This window comes from Balaenoptera ricei, chromosome 14 (genome assembly GCF_028023285.1).
Source record: "Balaenoptera ricei isolate mBalRic1 chromosome 14, mBalRic1.hap2, whole genome shotgun sequence".
In the NCBI taxonomy this organism is placed as follows: domain Eukaryota; kingdom Metazoa; phylum Chordata; class Mammalia; order Artiodactyla; family Balaenopteridae; genus Balaenoptera; species Balaenoptera ricei.
The window spans coordinates 1,110,635-1,134,867 of NC_082652.1; the positions used below are offsets into that span (position 1 = coordinate 1,110,635).

At 66.8% G+C, this 24,233-nt stretch overlaps 1 protein-coding gene and 1 long non-coding RNA gene across 5 annotated transcripts; one reads left to right on the top strand and one right to left on the bottom strand.

Moving 5' to 3' along the window:
• Positions 1-783: 783 nt before the first annotated feature.
• Positions 784-23,450, bottom strand: ULK1 (unc-51 like autophagy activating kinase 1). 3 transcript variants are annotated; one of them, XM_059895674.1, is made up of 28 exons: positions 23,123-23,450; positions 22,680-22,772; positions 22,556-22,597; positions 14,741-14,773; positions 14,372-14,408; positions 13,526-13,699; positions 13,369-13,442; positions 12,993-13,094; positions 11,891-11,949; positions 11,721-11,803; positions 11,251-11,301; positions 10,803-10,891; positions 9,898-10,039; positions 9,147-9,207; positions 8,856-8,945; positions 8,219-8,344; positions 7,621-7,769; positions 7,410-7,496; positions 6,687-6,955; positions 5,824-6,017; positions 5,383-5,492; positions 5,152-5,295; positions 4,582-4,775; positions 4,309-4,481; positions 4,110-4,228; positions 3,557-3,714; positions 2,628-2,763; positions 784-2,536 (listed from the first exon to the last, which is right to left on the bottom strand). In XM_059895674.1, exons 1-28 carry the CDS (start codon positions 23,231-23,233, stop codon positions 2,481-2,483), a joined length of 3,156 nt encoding a protein of 1,051 aa, XP_059751657.1. In that variant the 5' UTR covers positions 23,234-23,450; the 3' UTR covers positions 784-2,480. The 3 variants fall into 3 exon arrangements, with proteins under 3 accessions (XP_059751657.1, XP_059751658.1, XP_059751656.1); XM_059895675.1 differs by having other exon boundaries at positions 4,309-4,427; positions 9,898-10,081; XM_059895673.1 differs by having other exon boundaries at positions 9,898-10,081.
• On the top strand, positions 20,971-24,233 carry LOC132348238 (uncharacterized). Of its 2 annotated transcripts, none has more exons than XR_009497392.1 (3): positions 20,971-21,076; positions 22,595-22,844; positions 24,055-24,233. It is a non-coding gene; the product is annotated as an uncharacterized LOC132348238 (long non-coding RNA). The 2 variants fall into 2 exon arrangements; XR_009497391.1 differs by lacking the exon at positions 20,971-21,076 and adding an exon at positions 22,072-22,243.

Below are 24,233 nucleotides of genomic sequence, written 5' to 3' on the forward strand. Positions count from 1 at the left end.
GCTTCCCTGGTGGTGCAGTGGTTGAGAATCCGCCTGCCAACGCAGGGGACACGGGTCCGAGCCCTGGTCTGGGAGGATCCCACATGCCGCGGAGCAACTAAGCCTGTGCGCCACAACTACTGAGCCTGCACTCTAGAGCCCGCGTGCCACAACTACCGACCCTGCGTGCCTAGATCCCGTGCTCCACAAGAGAAGCCACCGCAATGAGAAGCCCGCGCACTGCAATGAAGAGTAGCCCCCGCTTGCTGCAACTAGAGAAAGCCCACGTGCAGCAGTGAAGACCCGATGCAGCCAAAAAAATTAAATAAATAAATTTATGAAAAAATAAACTTAAAAACAGATAAATAAAAAACAACACGCAGTCTAAAAAATGCAAACCTTACCACTCAACAACAAAAAGAGAAACCATCCGATTCAAAAACGGGCAAAGGACTTGAATGGATATTTCTCCAAAAATGATCTAGAAATTGCTGACAAACACATGAAAAGATACTTGAGGTCACTAACCATCGGGGGCGGGCACATGAAAACCAGAGCCTCTCACACCCACCCAGAGGTGGAGCGGGGGACCCTCCTGCGCCGTGGGTGGGGATGGAAGTGACGCGGCTGCTGTCAAGGTCTGGCACCCGGTGAACCCCTGGAGGACTGAGCTCCCAGTCTTGCCCCGAACCTGACCTCCAAACTCCAGCTGCTGCTGCAGCACATGGCGGGGCGGGGCGTGTAGTCCGAGAAAGGTGACGGGAGAAGGGCAGGCCGTGACAAACCATCGGTAACAGCAGCCCAACAACTCCAGAGGTTTATTTCCTTAAATTGATGTTACACAACTTAATGCAAGGGGTTGGGGGGGGGGGGGGGGGGGCGGGTGACACAAACGTCTTGTAAGGTAGACCAAGGGCGGAGAGCTGTGCTGTGGAGGACAGGCTGGGCGGGGCGGCGCTCACCCCGCACCCCGGAGGCCGCCCGCGGACAGAGCCCGAGGGGCCCCTACCGCGGCGCCGGCCCCCCAGAGGCCCTGGTTCCAGCCAACCGTAAAGCAATAAATACGGACAATTTCTGCGCAGGAGGAGAAGCTCAAGTCACCGGTGAGGAGACAGAAACGAGTCCCAGGGCTGCTCTTCTTCTTCTAGGTCCAAGCACAGAGGCAAGATTTCAAGTATCGCAAGAGAGAAACACGTGGGGTCTTCGCCTGGGCCTGTGGTGAAACCTCAGCGCCGGGGGCGCTGCACTGGGGCGGCTCCCTCTGCATCCTTGAGGACGCATTCGAGAGGGGCTCGGCAGAGCTGGGCAGACCAGCAAAGGGACCCCCCCCCGAGCCTGGAAGGTGGCCTCCCCGCCGACCCCCCGTGGCAGCCAGGACCTGGTGAGGGGACAGAGGGCTTGACGTCAAAACCTACTGTGAGAGCTGGACGGGGAGGTTTACGCACAAAAACGGTCCTCAGCTGCCCGCCGTCTTCAGGCAGGGAGCAACGGCAGGGGTAGGGCCGCCCTACAGGCGGGAGGGCGGACGGCCACGTGCAGCCCGCACGTGCCCAGCGCCACTGGCCCCCCGGGTCTCAGCATCGCTGCCGAGGCTGCCCCAATCCTGCCCCCGTCCTTTCAGAACAAAACGTCAACTCGTATGAGTTTTCTTTTTAAAAAAAAAAAAGAAAAAAGAAAAAGAGCTGCAGAAGATAAGACACATCTTAGGAGTAAGTGTGAAAGACGGCAACAACGTCTGTGCTGGGTTTTGGAAGCTCGGTGCTTCGTACTTGTCCGTCCCTAAAAGAACGTTTAAATAAGACGGCTGTGTCGCCCCGAGAGCAACCCGGGCGGCAGGCACGACACACGCGCTCGCGGAGCTGTCTGCACACGGATGTGTGACTACGGGTGTGTACGCGCGCCTGGTGGTGCAACGGCCGGGACCGAGCGGCAGCCCCGGGTCCAGTCCGCCTGCATAAAGTGCTGGGTGGTTCACAAAGCTGGGTGGTGCTCTCGGGGAAGGGAGAGCAGGGAGCCAGGAGGACACCCCTTTCCCGGGCGGATCCGCCGGGCAGGCCTGGTGGCTCTGGCTTGAGTGGGCATCACGGCCTCAGGGCCGCTGCCGGCCCTCAGCGAGACAGCCCTGGGGTCTGGGCGGGGTCGGGGGGTGCCCACATGTCCGCACCTGCCATCGAGGCAGCCGGGAGAGAGGTTCTGACGGCCGGCTGGGCAGGGAGCTCTGCCCGTCAGCCAGGCCGGCGGACTGGCCTACGTCGAGGGTCTGTGCGGGGCCCTCCAGCGCCTTGAAGTCCACGGCCGCGGAGCCCAGGAGACAGAGACGCGGCTTGAGGCCTGGCTCCGGACGCTGGGTGGGGAGCCACGGTCCTTCCCCCAGCACCAGCGAGCGGTGTCATGGCCGCGGGCTTGTCCCTTCGAGCCCGGCCAGCACGCTGCTCCCCGCCCCACGGATGGGCAGCGAAGGTCCAAGCCCCGTGGGCGCCGTGGGCCGGGCCTCCAGGAGGTCAGGCACAGATGCCGGTCAGCAGGGCCGAGAGTCTCCGCTCGATGCACAGCTTGCCTGGAGGGAGGGAGGGGGGGGCGGGCAACACGGTGAGCGGGCTCGGCTGCCCCCTCCCGCCCCCGCACCCAGGGGCCCAGCGGGCACTGACACTTGGCGATGTTCTCCACGTCCGCCTGGTCCGAGAGGATCTGCTGCAGCCCCTCCATGAGCAGCAGGGCCTTGTGGTAGCGCTGGACGCAGTCCTCCCGGCGGTGGAACATCTCGTCCAGGGCGGCCGACTGCACCTGCCGGGTGAGGGCGGAGGCTGGGCCCAGCTGCCCCCGACAGAGACGGGGGACCCAGGGCTGACGGCCGCACGAGCCACGGCGCTGCACGCTGTGGGCGCCGCCGGGTCTCGCGCAGTCTCGACAGAGGCTTGCTCGCCGCCGGCAGCCGGGGTTACAGGGCAGGCGACCGGCCACCCGCACCGGGCAGAGCACTCCCTCGGTCCCGGTCACGTTAGTGATGGTCACCCCTGGGGGAGGGGGAGCTCGGGGACGAGGAGGCCGACTGTTCCCGAACGTCTGTTCGGGCTGCGTTTTTACTGCATGAGTGAATTTTCCCAAAAACCGGCATTGCCTCAGAAGCAGCGCTTTTTGGGCACAAGGACCCCAAAGCAACAGACGCAGAGCACTGAGCAGGGCCCCTCCGAGCCCCTCCAGCCTTCACGCCGCTGTTCCCAGCTGGGCTGCCTGTGTTGGTTTCCTCTAGAGAAGAAGGAACCAACTCACCTGCTAAGAGGCTTGAAAACCAGGTTCCCCCTTTTCCCGGTAAGGAACCTGAGTTTCAGGGAGGGACACGCCTGGGCCGTGGAGCCTCACAGCGAGGCGGAAGCCCAGGTGAGCTCCGGGCTCCCCGCCGGGCCTGGAGGGGCCCGGGTGACACTTGCTGGCTGAGGGGACGGCGTAGTGTCATCTCCCACCCCGGGAGCGGTGCCCCCTGAAACCCGGCGGAGCTGTGGTTGTCAACGCCCCCCAGCCCACGCCTCAGCCCGCTCGCCCCGCCCAGCCCCACGCGGGGCCCCGCCCTGCGGCGTACCGTCTGCACCGCGTGGCTGAAGATGAGCTTCTCGGCGCTGACGCTCTGGACGCGGTCCAGCAGCCGCTGCTTGTCCAGGAAGAAGCGCTGCAGCCGCAGGCTCAGGCCTTGGCAGGACACCACGCTCGTCTTGTACAGCTCGTTCAGCTTCCGCACCACTGCGGGAGGCGCCCCGGCAGCTCAGGCCGGCCCCCGGGAAGGGGACCCACGCGACCAGCGGGCAAAAGCCCCTCGCTCCGTCCCCGGGGTGCTGCCCGACCCCACCTCCTAGGTGCTCTGCTCCAGCAACTCACGCCGCGCCTTCCCACCCCCCAGACACGTGGGGGCCCTGCCGCAGGGCCTTTGCACCTGCCCGCGCCCCCCACTGTCCCTCCCCGGGCTGGGCCTGCACCAGGTAACCTCCTCAGGAAGGTCTCCCTCGTCACCTCTTCCTCGCTGACCTTCTTCTCCCAGAGATAGTCATCCCTCCCTCCCCGACTCCCCTGCCATGAGTTCAGGGTCTCATGCCCCAAACGCTGCTGCCGCCGCCGCTGCCGGCCGAGGCTGCCCTCACCCTGCTTCACAGTAGATGACAGGCAGAGCTTGCCGGCCCGGATCTGGTCGATGGCGGTCTGCAGGCCCGAGGAGAGGAGCTCGGCCGCCTTCAGGTAGAGCACCAGCTGCTCCGCGAAGCTGGAGGGCGGCAAGGACGCGTCAGGGGCGGGGCCCGCACCCCCGCTGCCTCCCCGCGGGGCCCCGCTGGGCACACCCACCCCCACTCGCGGCTCAGCAGGCTGATCTGGTCGGCCACCACGCTCTCCTGCAGCTGGCACTCGGGCCCCCCGGCCGCCTCGCTGGCGCTGCCCTTCAGGGCCGCGATCTCCAGGACGTGCTGGACAAAGACGAGCGTGAAGCGCAGGCCGCGCAGGATCTCCGTGTGCTCTTGCTGGGGAGACGGGCGACTGAGGGGCGCACCTCGGCATCCCGCGGCCAGCCCTGCCCGGACGCCACGCTGGGCCTGGCGCCTGCCCCCGCCCAGCCCTCACCTCCATGAGGGTCTCCTCGGGGAGGTCGGGGGCCTCGAAGGTCACGGCCCCCTCCAGGTTGGCGGCCACGGGGTCGGCGAAGCTGCAGCAGTGGCCGGGGGCGGGTACCTCGAGGGGGGCCTCGCCGTAGGCCCCGGGCGCCAGGTGACGGGCGGAGGAGGAGCCCGCCGAGCTGAGGGGGCTGGAGGAGCCCACTGTGGGGAGAGGGCCGGCCGCCCCTCCCCATCAGTGCTGCGCCGCTGGGACACGGAGCCCGGTGCCCGCCCGCTCCACTCGCTCCCTCTGCGAGCAGGCGCCACAGCGGAGGCCTCAGCCCTGCCGGGCCCCCGCCCACTGTAGGGGCGCCCCGGAGGCCAGAGGCCGGGGCCGCAGGGGCCTCTCTGTGGGAGCGGTGCCCCGGAGACGGCCCTGAGCCCGGACCCCGAGCCTCCAAGGAGGACCCTCCCAGGGCCTCGGCGTGAGGGTAGCGCCCGGCTCAACTCCTGACCACAGCAAGGGCCCCTCCCGCTTCCTGACGGACGGCGCGGGCCGCTGACCCGCTGCAGCCGCGAGGCCAGTGACGGTCCTCACCTGAGAACACGGTGGCACGGGGGCCCTGGGGCGGCGTGGTCCCGCTGGGGGGCGAGCCCACCGTGAACACCACGGGGGAAGGGCTGCTGGCGCCCCCAGCGCGGGCTCCCGGGTGCAGGTTCCCTCCGAAGCCAGCAGACGGCGCTGGGAGAGCAAGAGGAGGGGCTCAGGGCCTTCCCGCCGCGGGGGCCCCCACTTCCCAGAGCGCACCCCGGCGGCCCCCCCGCGCACCGGTCTCCATGGGCTTTTCCTGCAGGCTGTCCACGCTGCCTGAGTCAGGGGCCTGCGTCCCAAAGGCAGCCTTAAGGAGCAGATCCGTGAGGCGGCCGGCGCTGAGGGACCTGCAGGGTGAAGGGTGGTGAACACGTGCCCTGCGCCACCCAGGGGATCCAGAGACGCAGGCACCAGGCCACCCGCTGCCCAGGGCCGGCCCCCCGTCCCCCCCAGGCAGGGTCTGGGGGCCTCGCAGCCTGGTCAGCGTGCCCAGCCTTGCCCGACTGTGCTGGCCACTCGGTCCTCCCACCCACCCCGGGCAGTCACTGTCACCCATTGAACAGACGCACAAACTGAGGCTCAGAAGGGGTTGAAGAGGGAGTGAGGTGCCCGCAGACAGCAGGCAGGGCTGGGTCTCTCCTCCCGCAGGCCACGTCGGGGGAGTCCCCACCCACTCACCTGCCAAAGGGGCCCTTGGCGTCCTCGGTGGGCCGCAGGCCGGGGCCCAGCTGCTGCCCCTGGAAGGGCCCCGCCTCGGAGAGGTCGGGCAGCGTCCGGTTCCGAGGCGGCGTCATCACCACGCCCTGCCGGGCCAGGAGAGTCAGCAAGTTCTGGGAGCTGGGGGTCTTGGTGAAGTCGAACGCGGGCACAGCCTAGGAGGAGCAGGTGAAGTGCTGAGAAAGACCCGCCACGGTGACATTAACATCCCAACGGGGTCAGCAGCGCTGGCCTGAGTCTGCAGGGCCCCACGCCGCAAAACCCCAAACTTCCACAACCCAGGTCTTCACAGCAAAGGTGTGAAGGCAGACTCCACCCTGTGCTGGAGGACAGCGATACACGCAGACGCACGCGTCCGACCCAGGGCACGCACGTGTGCACCTATGCCCTCACAGAGACACCACGAGGTAGCTGTAGGTTCTGGCCCCATTTCACAGGCAGGAAGACTGAGGCAAGGGATGAACTAAGTAATGCACCCATGGTGGCAGCCTGGGTTCTCTGGGGCTCTGGATGCTGGGCCAGGGTCGGGACGCTTCCGGTCAAGGGCCAGAGAGCAGATGTTTTGGCTTTGGGAGCCAGTCTTCGTCACGGGGACATGGCCACGCCACAGACGTGAACGGGGAGACACGGATCCAGCCACCAGCCAGTGCAAGAGGTCTCAGCACAGAGGGCAGGCGCAACTGTGCTGGAGCACACCAGCCCTGCCTCTGGCTTCCGGGGCCCCTCAGGTCCTGTGGGAATCTCACCAGGCAGAAAGCCCGGCGGCCCAAGCACATACAGAACCACTCCCCACCCACGCCCCTGGAGGCCCACGGCCCCATTACCTTGGTGGGGGAGCCCAGAATAGGGGGCAGGGGGTTCCGCTGCAGGAAGTCGGGCAGCTTGGGCGAGCCGCGCAGGGGCCGGCAGGACTGCAGCCCGTGGGAGGGCTGTGGGGGGCTGGCTTGCGGGTGGCCGAACGCCACCCCCAGCGGGTCCGTGGGGGGCTTGGGCAGCTTGGGACGGACCACACGCAGGTCGGACAGGTTCGGGGCACTGTGCAGGCGGCAGCCCAGCCCAGCGCTGTGGGGAGAGTGCTCAGGTGCCGAGGAGCCTAGGGCGGGACAGGACGGGCCCAATCACAGCCGTCCAAGGACTGCCTGGCCCCGCCCACAAGACCAACCAGGACAGTGTACGGAGACCCCCACGCCTGCTCAGGATTCCCTTTACCCTCGTGGCCACCTGTGCCGCACTGCACCTACGCTCCACTGCGCACCTGAGGAAACAGGCACAGAGGAGCTGAGACACCTGCGCGAGGTCACACAGCATGGCGGGGTCGGGGTGGGATTTGAGCCCCACAGTGGGCCTCCGTAAGCTGAAGGCTTAAGATTGTTAAAATAGTCTCATGGAGTTTCCTGCCTTCTTTTAACGCGTGAGAAATGACGGTTGTGAACCAGGAAAATGGCCACTATCCCAAGCAGCGACAGGCCAGCCCAGGGAGGTCAGCCCAGCTCCTCCGCCCCTCCCCAGCTCCACCTGCACACCCACTGGGCCGGTGCTGCACCTACCTGGACGAGGGGACCTGCCACCCCGCATCTCGGCTGCTTGCGGGGAGGGCGCCCCACTCCAGCCCGGCCGCTCGGGGATGGTTCCGACTTGGGGGCAAGAGGGGTTGCCAAGGTCAATGTGGGACAGAGAATGAGTCCCTCCCCCGCCCCCCGCGTGGAGACGCCCAGTCCCAGCTCCGAGGCTGGGTCCACCAGCGGCGTGCAGGCTCACCCTGGGGAGATGGCGTGTAGGGCCGGCCCCCACCCAGGGAGAGCTTCCTGGGCAGGGCGGCTCCGTGCTCGGCGTGAGACGGGGGTGACAGGCTGGCCCGTGCAAAGCCCAGCGGGCTGGTGCTGCCTGACCTGCGGATGGCAGAGGACCTGCGGACGCAAGCAGGCACAGGGTGTGAGGCCCCCAGCCATGCCCAGCCAGGGCCACCTGCATGCCACGTGTCTGTCCCCCTCCATTCAAACAATGGGCCTCACCAGCAGCACAACCCGGTGGGAGCCGCCAGACCCCGCCAGGGCAGCCCCCGACCCACAGGGGCTTCTGTGAATTACAAAAAAAGGAGCCCTCTCCTCTTCCGAAACTTACAAAAATCGACTTTGTTTTTGTGGACACAAGACACTTCGCTGACATCTACCAGAAACCAGTCACGGCACAGCTTGAGTGCCAGTGTGTCCACAGAGCGGTGGCGCTGACGGTCACGCGGCGCGCAGTCTGCACGCCCGTGCATGTGACGGCCCTGCACCGTCCCAGTGGGCTGCACGGGGTTCTCGTTACAGACCTCCGGGACGCGCCTGGCCACTGGGGGGCCCCGCGCACTCACCGTGCCGTCCGGTACTGGGTGGGTGACTGAAGGTTTTGCTCGATGCGCTGGTAGTTCTGCACCTGAGTGGGGACCGGGATGGGGACCGAGGCCCCGCACCTGCTGCTGGAGAACGCGCCGGCCCGGCTGCGTGGGGAGAGAGGCCGGGGTCACCGCAGACGGGGCGCTGGGCTGAACCCCAGGCCCTCACACGCGGGGGCAGAGGCCACTCCAGGCCGCCTGCTTCCTGGTCTCTGTGCGCGGCCAGCACTGCCTCCCTGGCACCCCACGCCCCCCACTCTCTGCACCCAGGTGGCTTCTGGTTGGGACCAGCCAGTAGAGGGGGGGACAGAGGACAGCGAGGCTGGGCCAGCTCCTGCTGGCACTGGGACTCACTGCCCACTTCGCCCCACAAGCTCGGGGAGGGGGGGAGGGAGTGACAACACTGGTCTCTGGTGGTTCCGGTAACCACCCCTGGGCCCCAAGCCCACCCTGCGTCCCTTCCACCACAATCCCTTCCTTCCGCTGGACCACCCACAGGGGCCTGGCGCCCTGCCGGGCCTGAATGAAGGCAGGGCCTCTGGACGTGACCGCTTCCTGCAGGATCCGACTGGGGCTGGGGCGCTGTGATGCTGACTGCACCCCGGGCCCCGCTTACCCTGAGGGGCTGAGGGAGCTGCTGCAGGGCGGGGAAGGAGACGGGGTCCGGCCGCGGCTCTCCAGGCCAGCAGAGGCCGCCAGCGAGCTCCTGGCGGGGACAGGGCGACGACAGGGCCTCACATTCAGGCCAAACGAGCACAGACTCTGGCCCCTCCTCGGGACTCCGTCCTGCACTGGGCACAGCAGACTTGGCCCTTCCCAAACTGTCTGACCAGGCAGGTCAGGCGACAGCCTGGGAGCAGGCGTCGCCCTCCCCGCAGAACCGGCGGGGCTCACGCTGGGGGCTTACCCGCTGCACATCAGGCTGTCCGGTGGCGGCTTGGCACCGACCGCCTCGGCCACCAGGTCACCTGTGGATGGGAGACGGGTGAGGCTGGGCCCAGGCACCTCTTCCTGGGGTGGGCCCGGGCCACGGTGAGGCACTCTCCCGTCCCTGTTTCTGTCGCTCGTGCTGACAACCCCCTTTGCCTGTCTGGACCTCATGGCACTCGAAGGAGACCCTGCTACCCTCTGCACACACCAGCCTTCAGCGAGCCCCAGGCTGGGTGTCCACACCTCCCAATCTGGGCCTCACCCCTCCTCCAGGACCGCTGGGTCCCCACCTTCCCGCTGCCCTCCTTGTGCTGCCGGCGGCTGGGTACGGGGCCTCTCCTCCCCTGCGGAGCCAAGCCGACAGGCTCAGGGTGGCCCGTCGGACACCAGGGCCCGCTCCCACCCAGCCCCGTCCCGGGAGTCTCAGGGCAGCCAAGGCCATGAGAGAAGTGCCAGCATCCGGGGTCGCGAGGGGAACTGAGGACCCGAGAACAGAGCTCTGCGGGGTTGGTGGGGGTGGGGGGGGCTGCAGCTCAGCAAACACAGCGAGGGCAGCAGCTCCCCCCTCGGAGCAGGCGCCCTGGGCGCTCCGCGGTGGGCAGGACTCAGCTCTGACTCTTTGGCCAGGCTGATCTGGGGTAGAAGCTTCCAGAAGCCCCTTCTTAGGGGTTCCGTCTGGCACGTCTGCAGTGATCCCCCTGCCCACCCCTGCCTGGTGGCCCCCAGACCTGGAAACTGGGCCGGGACCATGACGAAGTCATCAGTGTCACAGGACGAGTCCTTGCTGCTGCCGCCCGAGTCCCGGGAGCCCTGCAGGAAGCCGGCGGCCTCGGCCGGGGAGGTCAGGGTCTTCTGCATCTCCCCCAGGGACTGGGGGTCAGAGGGGAGGCCGCTGAGACCCGGCCCCAGGGCCTGGGTGAAGGGGGCCGTGGGGACGAGGCAGAGGCTCTGCACGTTCTCCTCCCCCAGGCCACTCCTTCTCCGGTGACCTCCCCACAGGAGCGGTCACCCCACGAAGCCCCCTGCTGCCCAGCACGAGGAAGCGCTTGGCCCCCAGAGGCTCCAGCGACCCCGTGTCAGGCGACACCCGCCACCCCCCGCCCCCGTGGCCCTGCACTGCGTTCAGGAGGTGAGGCGTCTGGAAGGTCTGCCTTCGGGCGTGAGAGAGCCGTGCTCTCCGCCACCAGCCTGGCCCTGGCCCCCACCTGCCAGGACGGACAGACGGACGGACAGACAGACGGCCCAAGGGAGGTTCACGCCCCAGTGCCCCCGCCCCCGAGCACAACCTCGGCAGACCTCACCCCAGCCCTGTCCGGGGACGCGGGCTGCGGGGCAGGGGGGCTCCCAGGACACAGGGTCCCCGCCCGGGGCCACCCGCGCGCCCGTGCACACGCAGGCGCGGAGCTGACACGGTGCTGAAGAGACCGACGGGACACAGGGACCCTGAAACAGGCCTCCACCCGCTTCTAACTCCGCCACATTCACAAGCAGAACGTGTCTGAGTCTGGTGTGATGAGACCAGACGACACAGCAGAATAAAGGCGTGAGCTGGGGTGGGGTTCCTGCGGACGCCTGCACGCCCCGAAGCCGAGGCGAGAGGAGCCCGCCGCCCGCCGCCCGCCGCGCGACTCACCGGTGGGGAGGCCAGGTGTGAGGTGGAGCTGCTGCTGGAGCTGCTGCCGGACCCCGAGCTTGGGTACGAGGGCACGGGCACGGGCGGGGCTGGCAGAGGGCGCGGGTCAGCACCCGTCAGCATGGGATGCTCCCCGTCCGGGCCCGCGCGCTCCCACCCTGCCCACGTCAACCCCACGCCGAGCACAGCTGCCGGCTCGGGACGCCCCCCGCCCCAGAGGAACCCGGGGACCGGGAGGGGACCTGTGCGAGGGGCCCGCCCTCACCTCTCCAATCCCACCGCACCAAGTCAGCTGAGCTCGAGCCCACCCCCTGGCCTCGGGGGCCCCTGGGGACTACAGGCTGGAGGGGGGCTGAGGAGCTGGTAGCCCCCAACCTTCCGGGGTGGGGCTGGCAGCCCACAGGGAGAAGGCGGGGCGCGGGAGTGCCGAGACCCTCAGGGGACTCACACTTCTTCACAGCGGCACTGGCGTCGAGGAAGGGGTGATGGAAAAACTCATCTGCAGGAGGAGGGGTGGGCCTGGGCTCAGGAGGGTCCGACGCCAGGGCTCCCAGGGTCGAGGCCAGGCCCCACTGTCCCCTGGGGCCCGAGCTCCAGCTGGCTCTGGGCCCCGTCTCCGCTGCCTCACGCCAGGAACGGAGGGAGGCAGAGCCCCAGCTGGCGGCTCTTGAACGCATCCGGCGCCCCCAGTGCGGCCCAGGCCCGGATCCACCCGCCCGGCCCACGGTTTTCCCAGCAGTGCTGCCCATTGCAAAACCGGGGATTTTACCGTCTCCGCTGCTGGGAAAGGAGCTGCGGGCCCCGGGAAACCCACTCACTGCCGCCACAGGGCCCCTGGGAGCGGGCTGTGCAGGACACGGGGGGCAGGGGCGCAAGCCAGAGGACCCTGACCCCCCAGGCCTGTCGGGCGGTGCTCACCGAAGTCCATGCGGTCTCTGTGGTTGCGCTGAAGCAGAGCCAGGAGCAGCTGTCTCAGCGGGGCCGAGGTCTCCCGGGGGATGCTGGGGGCACAGGGCACGACGTTGACAGGGCAGCCTGCCCGGGGGTGGGGGGGCGGGGTGTCTGTGTCTGGCGGGAGGGGCACTCACGGGGGGACCAGCGTCTTGTTCTTCTCGTAGAAGAGGCGGAGGTCCTGGGGGCTGCTGGCCTGGAAGTGGGGGCCAGGGGGCCAGGTGTGAGCATCCCCGCTGCTCTCGGCCACTAGCCGCTCAGAGCCTCTGTCTCCCGAGAGGCCCCTGGTCCAGCACTGCCAGCCTGTCTGTCCAAACACTGAGCGCCCTCGCATGCTTCCAAGGAAGGGGCCCCCCTCCCCCCAGCCAGGCTGTGGAACCACGGGGACCAAACAGGGGGGCCAGGGGGGCCCAGAGCAAGGATGCTGGCTGGTCCCCCTTCCCACCTGCTGCGGGTGCATCCCGGGTATCTGGTGTGACCGGTTGTGTGCTTCTTGAAATTAAAAAGTGGCCCGTACACCCCACCCCAGCCAAGGGCCCCAGAGCAAGCTGGCCCCCCCAGTGGGCCCCGCCCACACGCCTGTTCACGTGTCACGCGCTCGCACTGCTGTGTGCCCGGCACTGTTCAAGGCACGGGGGGTACAGCCAAGAGCAAGACGGCCCCTGCCTTCCCAAGGCCAACACGCCAGCGGGGGAGAGCCCTCGCTAGTCACTTGCTCACGTGCAGGAAACGGCAGGCAGGGAGGTGCGGGGAGCAGGGATGGGGGCAGCCTAGGTCACCGGGCAGGCAGAGGGTGCTCTGGGGCAAGCTGGCGACAGTGGAGAGCTGCCGGGTCGGTCCACGAGGCCACTACAGGACGCGAGGGCCTGCAGCATGGGCTCAGAGCCCTGGACCCTTTGGGGTCCAGCACACAGCAGGCCACTGCCTTCCAAATGCAGGGTGTACCCCAGAGCTTGGGGTCCTGGTACCAATTTGGCGGGTCACGCCAGCCCTGCAATGTGCAGGAGGGAGGCCACGAAACTTGGTTCAGACATACACGTGGACACACACAGGCGCGCCCCAGAGCCAGTGGAGACTCCGGCCTCGGCCCTGATCAGGACAAGGCCCTGAAGTGACTGCACGGTGGGGAGCTGGGCGGCCACGTCACCCCAGCGAGGGGAGGCTGCGGGACGGTGACGGCCGAGGACCGCTGGGCTGCAGAGCTGAGCGCGCCCACACCCTCTGCCCGGGGGCCCTCACCTGGAAGGGCGCCTTCCCCGTCAGGCACTGGTACACGATGGTGCCGATGCTCCACAGGTCCGCCTTCCCGTCGTAGTGCTGGGACATGATGACCTCTGGGGCCTGTGGGGGTACAGTGCGGTCGGCGCTACGGCGCGAACGGGCGCTGAGCGTGCGCCGAGCGAAGTCTGGCTCCAGCCAATCAGAACAGACGCCAGCCAATCGGAATAGACGCCAGCCGACTGCCACAGACGTGGCGGGAAACGGTACAGGCACGCCGGCTGCCACCCGAAGTGAGGCCACGGGATGGGGCTCCGCTCGGGACACGGGAGGGAACCCCACCGCGCACGCCCCTTCCAACAGGACGGGGCAGCAGGGGCTGGGGTGGGCCACCTACCATGTACATGGGGGAGCCGCAGAGCGTGGCCGCCATCATGTTGCTCTGCAGGTACCGGGCAAAGCCGAAGTCGGCTGCAAGCGAGGAGAGGCGTGAGAGGGGCGGCCGCGGCCCCCGGGCCCCCGCCGGCCTCCCCGGGCCCCGGCCGCCGCCTCACCGATCTTGACCCGGATGTTGCTGGGGGTGGCACGGCGCCCGCCAGGGTTGGACAGCAGGAGGTTCTGGGGTTTCAGGTCCCGGTGTATGATTCCCTTGCTGTGCAGGAGCCGCATGGCGCCCGCGATCTGCTGCAGGAAGAGCCGGATGGTGTCCTCGCTCAGCGTCCGCATGGCTGAGGGGAGACGGGCTCAGTGGGGCGCAGCTCACCCGGGCGCCCCGAACGGCTCCCGGGCCCCTCCCTGCGGTCTCCAGGCCCATCGGCCGCGCCGTCTGACGCTGAGCTGCCCCGGTGTCCCCTCCCGACCTGCGGGCCCCGCGCTGCTGCCCGGCACACCCCGCCCCTCCTCAGGTGAGGACGGCTTCCCAGCAGCTCCCTCCACCTCCCGCTCACAGCACACACCGCGGCCAGCGGCTGTGCGATGAGCCCCAGGCCCGGCCTCAACGGTGGTCCCCCACCTGCGCCAGGGCCCTGCGGAGGCCCGCCCCCCGTGGAGAGCCGGCCCCCGCTGGGGCCCAGGACAGGCCTGGCTCCCGCAGAGCTGCCGACCAGCGACCGGGACCCTGCCGGGCGCCACGTCCACAGCGGGCCGCACGGGGCCCCGCTCAAGAGTGACCCTTGCAGACCAAGTCTGCCCTGTGAGGCCATCCCTCGTGGTTCTGACACAGCACGTGTCCCCAACGGGGCTCCACTCCCGCTTCCATCTTTCCCAGCAGGCGCCAGGGGGATGGGAGGATCCGCCATCACCATCAGGCCCAGGAAGGCTCGTTCACGCCAGGCCACCTCTCAGAATGGGTCAGGGTGAGCCTCGGCGGGCAGCCCATCCCGCCGCAGGTGTCCACTCACCGTGCAGGTAGTCGGCCAGATCGCCGCCGTTACAGTACTGCAAGAGACCGGCCACACGCCTTGGTCAGCGGCCAGGGCACACCCTCCAGCCCTGCCCAGGTCTCCCACCACCCCACCCCTGGACGCCTGCTCCCCGGGCACTTGGTGCCCTGTCTCCAGCCTGGGGCAGACGTCCCCCGCAACCCGTGCTTGAGGAGGTCAATGGGGGCGCTCACCACCCCTCCAGCACCTGCTGCGGCGCTGGGCCTGCTGGTGAGGTGGCCCTAAGCCCACGGACATGAAAACAACTTCTAACCCCAAGGTGACAAGGGGCCTGAGAGCCGAGAGGGCCCAGCCTCCCTGTCCTCACAGCTGGCCTCCAGGACTCACCTCCATGACCAGGTAGACGGAATTGGCCATTTCCTGCAGGACACAGAAGAGGCGGTGAGAGGTGGACGGGAGCACGCCCTGTCCCCCCGTCTGGCAGCCGTCTGGGAGGCCTGGCTTGGCCCCAGTGTGACCTGGGCACCCGGCACCTGCAGCTGCCCTCAACACACCGCCTGGGCTCAGGCAGGAGAGGCCAGTGAGCGTGGACACTGGCTGGCCTGGCAGCCCTGGGGCCTGTCACGCCGGGGCTTAGCCAGCTGCTCAGTGGCCCGGAGATGAGGATGTCTGAGAGCCAAGTGGGCTGAGTGACAGGAGAAGCAGCCAATCAGACCACTCCATTTGTCAAGTCTGGGGAAGGGGCTGAGGACCCAGGAGAGGTGTCAGGGGTGGAGCAAGGACCCCACCTCCCAGGGAGAGCCCTCAGCAACCCAGGTCTCCATCAAGGTCAGGGTCAGCCCTGGCCCTGAGGTTTTGACAGGGCTCAGCTTGCTCTTCTATGAGTGGTGAGTCCTGGCCAAGGAGAAGCACTTAGTGGGGGACCCAGGCCCCCAAGAAGGGACACAGCGAGGGTGTGAGGGCCTTGACTCTCAGGCCACGGAAACTGCTCCTGGCTCCGGAATCAAAGATGCCACCAGCACTACAGGTTGGCGCCGCCAGCCCACTGCCGGCCAGCTTCCGGCTCAGCCCGTGGCCACCCATGGCCCCGGGGTGCCACCAGCGTCCTCAGCTCGGTCCACGCCAGCAAGACCCAGGAGCCCGCTGCTCAGGCCAGCACAGAGACACCCTCCCGCACCCACGGCCCCGGCGTCTGTCCAGGAGGGGCCCCTGAGATCCCCAGGTCACAGATGAGCAAACTGAGGCCGGCAAAGCCAAGTCAACCAGGCAGGCGGGGTCCTAACCGCTCTGCCCTCCTGCAGACAGTGCCCTCCCCTCTTCCCCAGGCGGGGTCTTCCCTAACTGAGTGGCCCTGCCAGCCAGGAGCAAGTCCCCAAGCCCCTTCAGCACCAGTACGTTGCTGGGCCTTGGGGACCAGGAACAGCCCCTGCCCGCCGCCCGGCAGAGTGCCCCGAGTCCCCGTTCCCCACCCGCGCGCTGCTCCCGGGCAGCTCCAGCTTCTAACCCCACGGGGCAAGGGGGCACGCGCGTGAGCTGGCCCCGAAGCTCTCAAGGTATGGGGGGCCCGAGGGAAGCCTGGGTGGGAGGAGGGAGGTAGCTGCAGGAGGGACATTTCTCAGTGGCCTTTGGGGGAGGGCGCCCGAGGGCCAGACAGACTTGATCCCCAGCAGCGGGCCACCGCCTTCCACCCCTGCTCAGGTGCCAGGGATGCCCCCGCCACCCCGACCGGGCAGGACAGAGGACCCCTGATCAGTCACCCTACCCCCAGGAGGTTGGGCCTGGGCTCAGACCCACACCAGTAGAACACAAAGCCACTGGGTGACACCCCAGGTGTAAATGTCAGCCCCCTGAAACAAGAGAAGACCCCCCCATGGGGCTGCCCTGGTGGCGCAGTGGTTGAGAATCCGCCTTCCAATGCAGGGAACACGGGTTCAAGCCCTGGTCCGGGAAGATCCCACATGCCACAGAGCAACTGAGCCCGTGCGCCACAACTACTGAGCCTGCGCTCTAGAGCCCGCAAGCCACAACTGCTGAGCCCACGTGCCACAGCTACTGAAGCCCGCACGCCTAGAGCCCGTGCTCCGCGACAAGAGAAGCCACCGCAGTGAGAAGCCCACGTGCAGCAATGAAGACCCAACGCAGCCAAAAATAAGTAAATAAAATAGATACATTTATATTTGAAACAAAAGAGAAGCCCCCATGCCTCCAGAGCTCCCCCAACAAGAGGCTGTGGGTCCAGGATGGGGACGCCCCGGGGAGCAGGGCTGAGAGGTGGACGCTGAAAGCTCCGGGGCTGGAGGGGCCGCGTGCCCCACCCTGCTTCCCCAGGCCCTCACTCAGCCGCGTGTCTGGCAGGGATGCAGAAGCCTTCCCAAGCGCCCAGCCGGGCTCCTCTGGGAGGGGGTGGGCTCCGTCCACCGAAGCAGGGAGGCCCAGCACGCAGGCCCCGCCCTCCCGGGCCAGCTGCGGGGAGAGATAATGCAGGGAGAAAGCCCCTGGTCACGCCGCGCCCGCAACTGCGACCGACTGGCGGGGTGGGCCCAGGCCAGCGGGGACAGAGGGGGACCAGGAAGAGGGAGATCCCAACGGAGGGAGGCTCTGAGAGCCGGGCGCAGAGTCGGAGGCTCTCGGGCAGAGGGGCCAGAGATGAGGACCCAGGACTAACCCAGGAGGTAGAAGCAGCCACTCCCCGTGACACCGAGGCCACCTGTTCCCTCACCTGCCGTCACCCTGACCACGGCCACCGCTGGGGACGTGCTGAGCAGGCTCCCGACTTCCCCCGCCAGGGAGCAGCCCTGTCCTGAGTGGCCCAGAGGTGCCACACCGCCAGAGGGCAGGGCAGGGCTCAGGCCCAGGCACCTCCAGCTCTAGCCTGCCCTCCCGACAGGCCCCCTGCTCCGCAGGAAAGCCTCCGGTCACCCACCGAGCCAGGACGGGCGGGGCCGGATGACAAGGACCGGAGACAGATAGGGCATCCATGCCCCCCGAGGGTCCCCGGGGAGTCACCCAGGGCTGGCAGCACCGTGGCTGGATGGGGACGAGGGGCCTGCCAGCTGGGAGGTGAGTGCCGCGCACCCTGGACCCCACGACCTCCTGCCCCAGAAAGGAGGCGCCTGTGCATCAGTGACAGCGTACAGCCCTCGTGCCCAGGAACCCATGGGACCCCCGCACAGGACCCCCACACCCACTCCAGCTGGGGGCGCTTCCAAACACCAGGCCAGACGCCCTCCCTCCCGAGGGGCCACACCACGGGGCCCGCCGCCCGCTGGCTCGGGGCTCCTAGCCCTCCCCGCTCCCTGACACCCCAGCCCCCCGAGACCTCCCCGAAGCCTTCCTGGCGCCCCCCAGGCCTCGGCGAGCCCTCAGTGAGCAAAGACCAGGGGCTCTGGGGCCAGGCGGGGCTGCAGGGGTCCAGGCTCCTCTCCTCCCCCGACCTCTGTCCCTTCACCCCGTGGGTCACCCAGCAGAGACCGAGGGTGTTGCCCGCAGGCCGTACTGTGCACGGAGCCCAGAAGGCCAGGGCCTGAGGGGGAGAGCACGGCAGGGCCGGGCCGGGGGAGTCGTGCCCACCTCTCCTCACCACGTGGGATTCGGGCCCGCGGAGGCCCGGCCTCGGGGTCCCCCACTGCCCTGGCTTCAGAAGGCCCCTTCCCCGCCCGCGGCATCAGCTTGTTAGGCGCTAAGCCCATGGGCTGGCACGAGCCTCGGCCACGCCTGCGGCGCCCCCGGTGCGGCGGTCTCCAGGACGGCTGCGTGCCCAGGCCCCCCTGAAGAAGCCGGCTCTCCAGGCTCCCCGGCGGGGGGGGAGGTCAGCGCGGCCTCGGTGGCACAGCTGGTCTGCCCCTGGCAGCCTGCTGCCCACCCAAGACCCGGAAAGGTCCCGCCTCGGCCTTCCTCCTCGTGAGCTAAATTTGGTCTCCACGAGCTCCCCCAGGCGCGGGGACCAAGTGGACGGCAGACAGCAGGCCGCCTCCTTAGGGGTCGGTCCAGACGCGGTCTAGACACTCGAAAGGACCAGGACTGCTTCCGGGGGCTGCGGCGACCGCCGAGCCAGAGGGCTCCCCTCCTGGGGGAGGCGGATGAGGGGGCTTCTGGCCGCGCTCTTGTCCCCAGGAGTCCGTCACGTTACTAATGCAAAACCACCAACACGGCCGAGGCGCCGGCCCGCCGGGCCCCCGGCCTACAGGGAGCACACCGGGGTCACCCCCAACCCGCCACTCACCCCCGGCGCAACTGAGGACCAGGCAGGTCCCATCGACGTCCCAGCCGACTTAAGGGGAGGAAACGGGCACAGAGAGGTCCTGTGATTCTGCCTGTCATACAGCTGGCGAGGGAGGGGCAGGGCCGGGCACCAGAGTCCTGGCCACTCCACCGTGCGTGCGGCCCCCAAGGAAGGGGGTGGTGAACCCTGACCTGCACACCTCGAGAGGACAGGCGAAGCCCTGAAGGCGGGATGAAGCGGCGCCCTCTCCGTCTCTCAGTGGCGCGCCCACAGGCCCTGGGGACCGGGCTGGCCCGGATGTCGGGGCCAGGTGTCCCAAGCAGCCTGGCACGGGCGCCCAGGCACGCAGGAGGCCGCCCTGCCTCCACAGGGTGCTAAGGTGCTTTGCTTAAGAGGATCCCAGCTCCCAGGCTCGGCCGAGCCCACTCTGTCTGGCCATCCTGGGCTGGGCCTGGTGGGCAGGTGGGTGGGCGGGCGCTGACCTAGTTAACTCCTTGGAGTGGGCCGTCTTGGCTCCAGAAGGTGGCAAAAGCCACAGCCAGGGCCGGAGCACAGCCGCCCATGGGAGCCGCGGCTCTCCCCGCCCCCAGGCTCTCCTGGACAGCGCCCAGACGGGAAGGGATGCCCAGCCCCACCCTGAGGAGGAAGCCCACCCTTCCTCAGGGAGCCTCCTTCAGCTTCCATTGTGTGCCTGTGGCTCCCGGGGGGCGGGGAGCCGGGGGGAGGCCAGCTGCCCTCTCCAGCCCCCTTCTTCCCACACACCGGGCCTGCCCCTGCCTCGGGAGAAGCAGAGGACACTTCCAGAATGGAAAACACAGAATCGACACGTCCCTGCCCGGGACCCACCAAGCCCGCCTGGGTCACGGTGCCCACCACCGAGAGCCAGGGTTCTGGAAAAAGCAAGGCCAAGGGTTGGCACTGTCCTGAATGACCCCACAGCGAGGCAGACCTCTCCCCTTGACTGAGGTGTCCACCCACCCAAAGTCACTAGGGGTGGCTCTGTCAGCCAGGCCGGGAAGTGAGTCACCCAGCTGTGGGAACCAGCTGGACGGCGTGCTGGTCTCAGGAAGGCCCTCGTCCCAGGGCACATGCTGGGCAGGGCTGTCCCCTGACCCCTGTGATGGCCACTCTCCCGAGAAAGAGCACACTCAACCACGGCCCAGCAGGCGAGGGCAAGACCCAGAGCCAGCCGTCTGCCCCTCAAGGAAAGGAAAGGCCAGGGGCTCCCGCTGCCTGCCCACATGTCTGCGGGCCACAGAGCAGAGCACCACCCCAGAGGCCCCCCACACACACCCACAGCGGCCTGACAACAGTCACTATTCCGTATGGCCACGAAACAAAACCTCCTCAACAGACAAGAAGCAACCTGAGGAGGAATATTTGCAACCTATCACGGAAGGGCTTTCCTTAATATATAAAGAGTTCCCACCAACCAATATTTATATAGCACTTACTAACTAACAAGTACAGATCTAAACACTTAACATAGACTCAAGCTGTCATCACAACCACCCTACGACATAGATGTACTGTTATCATCTCCCATTTTCTGGGTAACACTGAGGCACCAGGAGGCTGAGTAACCTGCCCAAGGTCACACAGGTAAGTAAATGGGCGAGTTGGGCTCAGAAAGGCAGTAGGGCGCAGGGCCCATGCCGTTAACCACAGTGCCGTCCAACCTCGGTAATCACAAGACCCACAGGAGCACATCCCTGGGTAGGAGGCATTCCTGGTGTTCACATGCACACAGACAGATGCTGAGCCTCCCCCAAAGGTGAAAAACAGAACCATAAGAGATGTCATTTTCCACCTCTGAGGCAGGCCAAGATGAAAGTCTGACAACCGAGCTCCTGGCAAGGATGTGGGGAGACAAGCCCTCCTGCCAGCAGCGCTGCTGTGTCCACGGTCCATCCTCTATGGACCACAATCTGGCAACTGTTCCAAACTAAAATACGCATCCTCTTACTTCTAGGAATCCACCCGGCAGGCACACAATCATGACAAAGGTGAATCCAGGAGAGTCACCACCACACTGCTGACATGTCAGAATCCCAGAATAACCCCACGTCCCTCCAGTGGGGGACTGGTGAGGTCAACTGTGGAATATAGGGCCACGGAACACCACACAGCTGCAAATAACACCACGGTCACAGTCGTAGCAATGTCAGCACACACAGTGCTTACGAGGACCAGTTTCAACCAAACAACTCCAGACTCTGTTTTACAGAGAAAGACATGGACGCACAGACAGATTAAGACACTTGTTCCAGGACACACAGCTCGTTTAAGTGGCAGAGCCAGGACCGGAACTAGGTCACCTAGCTGCAGAGTCTGCACTCGGAACCTTGCAGAAAGAATGGGGGATAATTTCCTTTGGAGGAGAGGGGTGTCACTTCTCACATATGGATGGAGTTCGTGTGGAGAGACACAGACCTTATCAAAGACACACACTTAAGTGAAAAATGCCACAGTAGAACTGTGGATGGTGTGGCAGCAAAGAGGTACGTGAGGATGTGTCACTGTCCCCAGAGAGACCCTCTGGGGGAGATGGGGCTCACTGGGACAGGGATGGTAGAGTCACTTTCTTCCACGTCCCTTTTGTACTGTTTCTTCATTTTTTTTTTTTAAGCTATATCATTAACTGTTTTTAAAAGCCATGATTTCCTGGGTCCCATGTGCGTCTCAGACAAGTGTCTAAGGACTCGGGTAGCCACCCCACACCCCGAAGGCTGAGAGCACAGAGCCCCGCGTTGGGGGCCTGGAAGGGAGGGGCTGGCTGGCCTCTGAGCACTTCCTCTGCACAAGGGAAGCCACAGCACTGCCAGCCCTGGAGGAAGTGGCACTGCCCACAACCAGGTGTGTGGCCCAGCCAGGATGGGAAGGAGGCGAGCAGAGGCGGGGGCAGGGGACAGGGAAGGGTGGGAGAGGAGGAGGGGGAAGGGGGCTGCCCTCGCGGCCCCAGAACACAGCTTCCAGGCACTCCCTGTCGCTGTCACATTGGACCTGGGGCCTCCCCAAGTCACCTCATGTCATGCCACAGCCCCCAAGGCCACAGCCCAGCTCTGAAGGGGGAGGGAGAGGACAGGGAAGGAGGGAGGAGGCCACCAAAACACAGACAGCCTGGCCGGGAACTTCCCCTCAGCCAGGGGCTGGTCCCGTGGCCTCAGTAAACAGGTTTCAAAACCATTAGTCAGCACTTTGGCCCTCAGATCTGCTGCCTCAGGTTCCTGGTCCCCAAACTGGGTCTCCAGGGTCCCAGGCCTGGGCCGAGGCTGGGCCTCCCCCGCCGCCAGGCCTGGGGGCCCGGGGTCACTGGGGGAAACAGGCCGCGGTCTTCTGGGCCAGCTAGGCCTGAGATGGCCTCATCAGCCGGGCACCGCCTCCCTCCTGCCCGGGTGGCTGGCCCCAACTGCCAGCAAGAAGGAATCTCCCTTAGCCCCGCCCCTCCCCCAGTCTGACACAGGGAGACAGTGGCCAATGCCGGGCCGCTGGGGTAATGTCAACAAACAATCCGCTGGCCCAGACAGGTGGTCCAGGCCGGCAGGGCTGCCCTGAGCCTGCGCTGGGGACAGGACTCACCGTCGCGGCCACTGGGCCAGACACCCCCGAGGGCCACGCTGTAGCCAGACCTCCCTCGGTGGAGCAGCGCTGCGGCCCGTGGCACTCAGGTGGCCGGGGAACGTGGGAGCTCTCCCAACATGCCCAGAGGAAACCCAGGCCCGAGAACTGGGCTGAGGGTGGGGTCTCCAAGGTCCCAGCAGGCCTCCGACGCCCATCCACACGGGGGGTGCCCAGCTCCTTCCCCCAGTACGAGATGCTAGCCTGGAACAGTCCGCTCCTGGCCAGGGTCTCCAGCACTTGGCTGGACTGGGACTTAAGTCACCGGGGCCTGAGGCTGTACTGGGGACAGTGGGGGCGGGGGGGGGGGGGGGGAGGGGAGCACACCCCCTCCCCACCAAGACGGCGGCCCGCAGCCTTACCTGGAAGTCATACAACGCCACGATGTTTTCATGTTTCAGTTCCTAGGACAGAAACCCAGGTTTCCCGTGAGTGAAGCGGACTCACCCATCACCCTCTCCCCTCCGGCTTCTGAGGCCAGCTCACCTTGAGGATCTTGATTTCCTTTCCCAGGAGAGTCTGGGACTTGGCGAGGTTCTTCTTGTTAATGCACTTGACAGCGACCTCCAGGTCGTGTTTCTGAAAACCAAGCGCAGGTGTCCCTCAGGGGCGGGGAACCCGGGAACCCCTTGAAGGCCTTGCCCAAGCCAGGTAAGCGCCCAGCAGGTCCCTGGAGATGAGGGGGTCAGGAGTGCATGTGAGGGGGACGTGGGGTCCCGGGGCTGTGGGGTGAGACGAGGGGCGCCCGGCTGTGTTCATGTGGGGTCTCCAGCAGGGTGAGGGGGCCTCTGGGGTGTGGAGGTGGGGATGGGGGTGGCCGGCGGTGGGGATGAGGTGGGGGGGTCCCTGGAGCGGGGGATGGGGAGAGGGACCCCGGGGCGGGGGGGCCGCCCTCGCCGGCGCTCTGTCCGGGCCGGCCGGCCCCTCACCTCGCGGTGGCGCCCCTTGAAGACCACGGCGAAGGCGCCATGCCCAATCAGGTCCTTGCGCGAGAACTCGAACTTGCCCACGGTCTCCAGGCCGCCGCGGCCAGACTCCATGGCGCGGGCCGGGCCAGGCAGGCCGGGGCTCAGGCGACGGCACGGGCCGGGGGTGGTGGGCAGGGGGCGCGCCCCATCGGGCAGCCCGGGCTGCGGACGCGATCCGACTCCGACCCAGTCTTGACCTAGGCTCCGACCGTAGCTCAGGATCCGGCTCGGGCTCCGGCCGGGAGACAAAAGAGCCGCGGCCGCCGGGCCCGGGAGCCTGAGACGCCGGCGCAAGCGCACAGAGTGCCGGGCGGGGCGGAGCCTGGGGGCTAGCCTGGCTGGGGCGGGGCGGGGCCTGCCGGGCGGCCGCGCTCAGTGGGTGGTGGCGCTGGCGGCGGGGCGGGGCCTGTTGGGGCGGGACCAGATGGTTGGGGCGGGGTCAGTAGCAGGCCCGCCTCCTTGGGCATGACAGGGGAGCTGCAAGCCTGGGCATGGGCCAAGGGTCGCCCTCCAACCAGTTCTCCTGCTGCACCCTTACACTACGTCCCTTGTCTGCGCATCTGGGGGGCGCACATGTGCCATAGCCGCCGTTAATACCTGGGACGTGGCCTGTGTACCCCAGAGCTGGAGATTGGATAGAATAAATTCTTAGAAAGGGAACGACTGCGTTGCAGGTTATGCATTTAAAATTGCGCTCGATAGTTACAAACTGTCCCCCAAACTGCACCAAACCTAAGAAATAGCCCACAAGTCCTAAGGTTAGGTAAATCCTGGTGCATCCTTTCTATGGAATAATACACAGCAGATTCTTAGAGGCAGAGGTGCTCAGATAAAAAGTGCTCCAAGGGACTTCCCTGGTGGCGCGGTGGTTGAGAATCCGCCTGCCAATGCAGGGGAAACGGGTTCAAGCCCTGGTCCGGGAAGATCCCATATGTGTCAGAGCAACTAAGCCCGTGCACCACAACTACTGAGCCTGTGCTCTAGAGCCCGCGAGCCACAACGACTGAAGCCCAAGCGCCTAGAGCCCATGCTCCGCAACAGGAGAAGCCACCGCAATGAGAAGCCCGCGCAC

Bases quoted from the DNA above. Each gene is read 5' to 3' on its own strand.
- ULK1 (XM_059895673.1), bottom strand. From the start codon at position 23,233: ATGGAGTCTGGCCGCGGCGGCCTGGAGACCGTGGGCAAGTTCGAGTTC. The intron at 11,804-11,890 runs GTGAGTGCCCCT...CTGTGCCCCCAG, and splicing joins AACAAGACGCTGGTCCCCCC to CATCCCCCGGGAGACCTCGG. The intron at 7,497-7,620 runs GTGAGCCTGCAC...CTTGCCCCCAAG, and splicing joins CTACACGCCATCTCCCCAGG to TCGGAACCATCCCCGAGCGG.